The 8192-nt window shown below is 35.6% G+C and overlaps 1 protein-coding gene across 1 annotated transcript; it reads right to left on the reverse strand.

The window, feature by feature from the left end:
• Positions 1-1285: 1285 nt before the first annotated feature.
• Positions 1286-6270, reverse strand: NIT4 (nitrilase 4). The gene is made up of 5 exons (XM_008231703.2): positions 5993-6270; positions 4935-5114; positions 3161-3454; positions 2119-2400; positions 1286-1672 (listed from the first exon to the last, which is right to left on the reverse strand). The coding sequence occupies exons 1-5, from the start codon at positions 6117-6119 to the stop codon at positions 1518-1520; spliced, it is 1038 nt and encodes a 345-aa protein (XP_008229925.1). The 5' UTR covers positions 6120-6270; the 3' UTR covers positions 1286-1517.
• Between the last annotated feature and the right edge of the window lie 1922 nt (positions 6271-8192).

Consider the following 8192-nt stretch of genomic DNA (forward strand, 5'->3'; position numbering starts at 1 on the left):
TTTTCGGAATTAGATTTGCAGCATGGTTATTGAGCGTGTTTAGTCCAAGCAAGAACGTTCAACTAAAATAAAAATCTCAGAACATAAAGAGAAAATCAAAGAATGAAGAATCTGGTCAACCCTATCATGCTTGCTAAAATAAGAACTTTACATTCTGCATACATGCCATTGTCTGCAGCTCGTACCTTCATCAGCAACATCTTTTGCATACGCAGGATATAATGCCAACAGAATCAAAGATTTAGCAGATCTGTTCCACCCATACATATGCTAATTTTGAGAAAAATGTTACTCGGGCGTATCCAAATATTTATACCGTCGCATCGCATGGCGCCCTGATGTACTCAATAATTTTTGTTCATTCTACATGACATCTTATTTTAAATAAACAGTCCTATTATGATATGCTATTGAGTGTTTCTATTCTTGCCCATGTCCTATTTTCCTACCCACCTTACTTTTCCATCCCATAAATTGGAATTTTTTTAAAAATAATTTTCTCTTTTCACCACCATTATTCTTAAAATGCCTTATTACTAATACACTCTTTTCACTTGAAGATTATCTTCTTTCTTTTGGGTCAGAGTTTGGAAGGGGGAAGGGGGTAGGTGTCATTAGGGTTTGAACTTGAGAGTGAATGCAAATGCTCTTACCACTGAAGTTTATCATCCCACCCCTTTATCGTTATCTTTTGTTTTTCCTCCCAGGAACCCTAACTTCATTCTCTAATTAAATTTGCAGTAGTGCTGTTCCGTCATGGTTGAGGCACAACAATGACACTCCAGGCAAAATGAAATCAATAGAATGTTATGCCAAATATTTGTGAGCCCAAAAATATACCGTACTGGTCAAGTAATTTTACCAACATTTGATGCACACACTACCATATCTAAGAAATTACAGCTGGATCAAAATTGAATTCGATTAAATTCTACTCAGGCTTTTCTTTCACAAGCAAATTCAGTTGCATTCAACATCTTTTGTTTTTTTGCTGGCCCAAAAATTGTACAAATAGAGGATTGAATGATATGGTAGATGGAGAAGATGATTTTAGGGGGCTATTTCATTTCTTTATTTATTCACTTGTCTCCTCAGAGGTCATTTCACAAAATGGTAAACTTTTCATTAATATTTTCATTAAAAGGTGCATTGAGAAATAGGGCAGGAGAGTGGAAATAGATTCTTTCTTTTTTTGGCCGAAAAGCCGCACTCATTCTATTTCAATGACTCAACAAGTTTGAGCAAATATGTCTATGAACTTGATCTCAATAGACAGATAGGAAAGTACACAAACATATCAATTTAAACTTCATAAGTACCAACTCTTTTCTGGTACCAATCAGTACTTAGGTTTCACTTTTGAGGAAGCAGAAACATACACCAAGGCAAGAAATGGCCCGGTCTACGGAGGAAATACAACAGCAATAATACATATATCTACAAAGGCTCGTCCTTTATTAGTGAACTGGTCTACATTTTTGCGAACCACGCCCAGATAGAAAACAGGTGAAAACCAATTATGGTGTATGTGAGACTTCAGTCTTTGTTGAGGCCGACACGAAAGTCACTGGATTTGTCGGATGGTCCTTGACAGTCAAGCTAAGCACTTCAGGCCGTGAATAGTGTCCAACCACATCGAAAGCAAATTTCTCCCTCGCTATTTCTCCAAGATCTATGCACCATTATTTGGTCAGTAACAAAATCAGTGCTTAAACAAAAGAACTCAAAATTTACAGGAAAAGACAAGTACAGATAGTTTTACTACAGACGGAATGCATCTCCCTTCGCATAGAGTTCTATTGTTTGAATTTTTGGACTTGCAATGTCCACTATATGAGGGTCTTCTGTAGGTAAAGTACTTTGGTTCGAATTTACACCATATTTTATCCATGACTAAACTTTATTAGATTCCTACTAGGTGATTTTATGGGATCATGCTAGGCTTAGAGAAGGTCAATATAGCTATTTAAGGAATATGGACGTTCCTGCAATTTCACTCGCAGTCGAAGTTTCTCTAATTTCCACTAAATCCCAAAAGTAACTTAAAATCAATATTAGCACACCTTGCAGTATAGATAATTGATGTTACCGGAAGCACTATATAAACAGATGGCATACCAAGATCTGCTGAGATGAGTGCCTCCCCATCGTAATTGGGTCCAGCGAGAATAGCCCCTGATGGTGATATAATGACACTGCCTCCAGCACAGACAACAGAATCTGGAGTAAGTTCCTCTTCTGTGCCGGCAAATACATATTCTGGAGGAGGGGGGTAGTCTTTCCTTCGACAGAATTGATTAGCTGATAAGACAAAACACCCACCCTCTAAAGCAATATGAGTCATTGATGCTTGCCATACATCCCTGGAATCAGCAGTAGGAGCACAATATATTTCAACGCCTGCACACAACAAAGCATCCTGCATCAAATCTCAGTATAAAAGATAATAGAATCAAAAGTGGAACTAAGAACGCATTTAAACTGCACAAATAAATACATCGGTATTCACATTGAGTAGAAAACTGTTATTCAACTTAAAACACTTACAGATGTTCTTCAGTCATTAAATTGCAAAAGGATGCATCATAGTATCAAAAAGCGGCTAAGAACGCATTTAAACTCCACAAAGAAATACCTCGTTTCTACTGTACAGATGTATTCACATTGAGTAGAAAACTGTTTTCAACTAAAAACACTTACAGATGGTCTTCAGTTATTAAGTTGCAAAAGAAAGTAGCGGGGAAAAGTCGTGTATTGGATACAATGCCAAGTTGCTAAGAAAAACCAGATTATGCCACAAATGTTGGCAGACCATTCTGGGTTTTAAGGAAGGAGTGTCAATCAAGGTTGTATCTTATTTTAATTTGAGCCCAAATGAAAGGCAACATACTCCACATATCGCTGAGGAACTTAGCAATTGACTCAACCCAACATAAAGATCGCAAAATAGTATACTTAATCCAAGTACCCAGTTGGCCAAATAATCCTTTTAACCTGATATCAGCCTCTATAGCGCCACCTATGAAAAGCCATCCCCTACTCATATAACACTGAACTAAATTGTTATGCAGCTTAGAAGAAAATTGAAGTATTTACAAAAGTGAGTCAGAACAATTTAATTAAGTGTGGATTTCAAAATTTCCTGGAAAAAATAACTAACCTTTAGCATACATTGCTGTCCTTAGCAGTGGCATCCTATTTTCCCAACAAATGGCAGCGCCTATTTTTCCAATTGGAGTCTCAAACACGGGAATTGTGGAGCCGTCTCCAAACCCCCAAATAATTCGCTCCAATGCTGTGGGCATAATTTTTCGGTGCTTTCCCAAGTAGGAACCTTGAGAATCAAAAAACAGAACAGTGCAATAGAGTGTATATCCATCTCTCTCTATCACACCCATTACCAAGAATACCTTGTACTTTCCAGCCATTGCTGCCAATCGATCAACTTCAGGACCTGCATTAGTTAATAAAAATAGTCAAACTACATATTCATACTTTGACAGTTCCATTGCCAGCCCGAACCCGGGTCAAATAATGACAGTTTTAGCACCCATTGTTTGTCTTCATTTTGATTTAAGACCAGGAAATTATAGCATGCCTCGGTAGACTTATTAACACTTGATGTTCCACTTAAAATTTGAAATTCATATATTAGGAGAATAATAAGCGAACTTGGATAACTTCTACCTCAATTAGTTGATAAGATCCATGTCCTAGGTGTAGAATGGGTTGCACTGAGCGAGCACACCACCCACTATTTGGGCACATTTGTGCCTCGCATCGGGCTGGCAATGGAACTGTCAAAGTATGAATAATAACCACTTGTGCTCGGCCCTAGGCCAGCATGGGCACGAGGCACAAGCAGATTCGTTCCCAAGTCATGCCTATATTGTGCCTTAGTTATGCCATGTCATTATTAGCACAGGGACCATGCCAGAATTTCTTTTTTGAGAGATGTAGAAAAAGCAGGAGAATGGGAGGGGGGCAGAGAGTTAGTTGTGTGGAAAAAACACACAAAATACAAAATAAAAGGCCAACGGGTTGGCTGGTTTGCAGCGCTCATATGCGTTTAAAACATACGAACAAACAGGCAGGCTTGACTCAACTGTGCCAGGCATGGCATACAGGGCAGATGGCAAGTAATAACTCTGTTGCGGTAGGCCAATTTTAAGAATGCATTCCCTGCTATAATTGGAACTCAGAAGGGTAGAAGGAGTGGAGTACAAGATGACTAAATAATGTGGATTTTTTGTGCGGGGCTGCAGGATTTAACAGCTTATGCAAGAAATTGTACAAGTTCAAAATACCTAACAACTTTCACCTTTGGAGACATTGTTCTCCACGGCTGCAATTAACTGATTACGAGCAGCATAGATATGCCCACACTTCTCATGCCAAACACTGGCATCCCTTTTTGCCAAATAAAAAGAGTTAAGATGCTCAGTTCCATTCCATGCTTTGAGAAGCCATTTTCCGATGAAATCAATTTTTACACAACTTGTTTGCTAAGTGAGAAAGATAAATTTATAGTATAACCAACAAGAGCAAAAGAAATTGAAACCTTTTCCCTTTCTTTTCTTGTTGTTTTTGCATCCAAATATTCACTAGACTCATGGAATATAACTTTCTTAGGAAAAAAAGAGCAGAAATTATTTCTCTTCACTTCAACAAAGCTAAGAACTTATAGCTACCAATAGTTGCATTTCAATTTTAACCATAAACTGACATTTGACCACACCCATTGCAGTTTAAGTAAACACAACATAAGTTAATTTCTTCTCTTGAATAAAGCAAAGAATTTATAGAACCTAATAGTTCACTTCAAAACACTACTCAATCAAACAGTGCATTCTAATGAATTCAATTCATTTCAGTTTCTTATGCATAACCAATGCATCAAATCATCAAAAATGAAAAGGACAAGGTAGATTTACCAGGAACATCAATGGCAGAAGCATGATACTTTCGGAACTCTTCTTTACCCTTAGCTGTTCTGTTCCCAATGACAATGCCAAAATTTGACCCACGTGGATAACCACCCACAAAAGCCTCCGGAAACACAACCAGCTGGGCACCATACCCAGCTGCTTCAGCCAATAACCTCTCAGCCTTATCTACGCATACAATCAGAAATCAGAACCACCAAACTACAAATATTTTCAATTTAACCAAGAAACCTGGATGCAGCATCTAAAATGAATCAGATGAAAGTCATATCCCCAAAGCTTATTTGCCAACATAATCAGGATTCAAAAAAATAGAAAGATAACATCTGAAAAATATACTTCAATAAATTTGGCTTGCAACTTATGCATATTCTTTTACAAGTACGTCAGCTTGACCAAGACCATATTTGCATTAGTCTTACAGAGGACTCCTCAAATAAAACCATACTGGGAAATGTACAGGCAACCCCCATGGGGTTCACCCCATTTGACACATGACCTTGTGGTTTGTTTTCTGAAAATTAAATTCATTGAGGGTTCTTCCGTTAGTCAAATCTGGTTAACGGAAAATAGATTACATGCTGGCACCTGAAAACATATATATTGTAACATGCAAAAAGTACTTCCTTGTGACTATGTTACCCCTTCTCTCCAATTTTGCTCTAAAAGTACTTTAGCCTTTCGAATCATTGAGGATGGATTGACCAAAGGAAGAGACTAATTCGTATTAGTTAACTAGAGTAAGATTTACACACACACACAAAACTAGTCAAATATATAAAACCGCAATAATCTTGAACATTGGATCATATTAATTTGCTTAGTGATTAAAATAACAAAAGGTTCCAACTTTTCAAAGGATTAGCAAGATTTACAAGTTGCTTAGCTAAAATTTAGTGAAACAATTGACTGAACAAGCCAAAAAGTAGAAATGCAGTGGTCTTCCAAAACCCAGAAGACAAAAAACAAAATTTCTTGATTGGGAAAGTAGCACAAACACTCAGAGTACAAGCAAACTAAGAAGTTAAAAGGCTTAGAGAAAGTACCTAAAGTGGCAGGAGTGTCATAGAAGACAGTGGAGGCTTGGACCACGGTGGCTCGAACAGTGGATGCGGAGGGGTCAGAACCCATCTCAACCTCGGCGACCAGAGCTGGAGATGGTACCAGAGCCATTTTTAATCTCCTCTCTTCTTGTTTGGTTTTGGTATATTGGTTAGTATATATTTTCTTTCTGTATATCTGAACAATGACCAATCAATTTTGTATCCGGGGAGATTCCATTTCAATGACTTTCAAACAATCAACATTTCCACTCCAAAAGGCTAAGTCAAATTTGTTTTGGCTTGTGTTTTTTTAAGGATTCACTGCTATGCTCTAGGCAACACCGTATGAAATGGACTCTAAAAACACACTTAAAGTTTAGGGAGTTTCACTAAAACACCCAAAATGAGGTCTGAAATTATAAAAAAACCCAACACCTAAAACACTTTATAAACACACCCAAAACCCATCATTACACACACTCAAAACCCATTTATAAACACACCCAAAAAATATACAATTGTTGATTTTGGGGTTGATTTTGTGTGTGTTTCTATGTTTAAATAGTGTTTGAGTTTTTTTATAAATACATGTCTAGGATTGGGTTTATTTATAAATTTGTATAAAGTTTATTTACAATATAACAAAGAGAATTTGAACTTTCTATAAATTACAAAACCGTCATCATTTCCTAAAACAAGCCTAACTTCAGAACTTCATCAAAACACTCAATATGACATCAAAGTAATGAATACATAACTAAATATCATTTTTTTTTTCTGCTTGTGTTCTATGTGTGGGGTTGTTTGCAACTATTTAGTTGAAAAATCACATGTGTTCAATAAATAAAGGATTTTTATTGCAAAACGTCCTCAAGGTTCACGAAATTATCATGTAAGGTCTTTATGTTTTTTTTTTTTTGGCATTAATAGTCCTTAAAGTTAAGACTCTTGCTCATAAATAATCCCTGCCATTAATTTCCGTATGAACTTAAATAAATATATTAAGAAAAAAGAAAAAGAAATTAGCACCATTCACAATCAACCAAAATAAATTAGCACATATGTGGAGCACATGCCATGTGGATTTAACCAAAAAATATTTTTTAAAAAAATTATAAAAAAATTTAAACTAAAAATCTGGAAACATCTCAACCAACAATTATTCTCTCAGTCCACCAATCCACCTTCCTCTTCGTCCGGCGAAAATCCAACCGTCACAACCATCACCATCACCCCCCAATAAGAGAGAGAGAGAGAGTTGCTTTGTTTTAATTTTTAATTGAATTTAAATGTTAAAATATACAATTTTTTAAATTATATTTTCTTCTTTCTTTTTTTTTTTTATAAATATTTTTTAATTTTTCTATTATGTTGAATTTTTTTTTTTCATTTAAATCCACTTGGCACTATTTTATTGGATATGTGTGCTCCATATATGTGACACATGAGTAAGTTAATGAAATTCTTGATGAAACCTAGAGACTATTTGTGAGCATGGATGCTAACCTCAGGGAACATAAAGGACACAACTTAATAATTTTGTAAACCTCGAGGACGTTTTGTGATAAAAACCATTTAAGAATCCTTTTTTTTCTCTTTCACATAAAACTCATCATCTTAAAATAATAGTTTTTGTGGACTTTCCTTACAAAAGGATAAAAGATCGACAAAGGTCATTTGGACAAGCTGATTATGTCATTCCACTTTGGTTACTTTATATTAAGTTTTTTTTTTCCCTTTCTTTTGATTGCTATGCATGTGGGGACAATTATTAGTGGACAAATAGGGTAATTTTCATTTTATTACGTTGAAGTTTATTGAATTTTAGCCTTTGATACATTAAGTTTATTTCGTCTTAGTCACATACATAATGTTTATTTTCTTATCATCTTCATATCTCTGTTAGTTTGACCGTTATTTTTTTCATTAAATAATGACGTGGCAATTAATATTGCCACATGAACTCACCTATATTTTTTCATATGGACTAAAATAATGAAATATATTAATTAATTAATTAAAATTTTAATATATATATATATAACTTATAAATCTTTTAAAAAATTTTGAAGTAAAAAAAAAATCTCTCTCCATCTTTCTCTCTCTTGCCTCCCACCTCTCTCTTTCTCTCTCTTTCTTCCAAATCGTTGTTCAGCTTAGGGATCATCATTTGGCCCTCGCCCCGAGAGGCTAAAATTCGGCT

The sequence above is a fragment of the Prunus mume genome, linkage group LG1 (genome assembly GCF_029339155.1).
Source record: "Prunus mume cultivar Tortuosa linkage group LG1, ASM2933915v1, whole genome shotgun sequence".
NCBI classification, from domain to species: Eukaryota; Viridiplantae; Streptophyta; class Magnoliopsida; order Rosales; family Rosaceae; genus Prunus; species Prunus mume.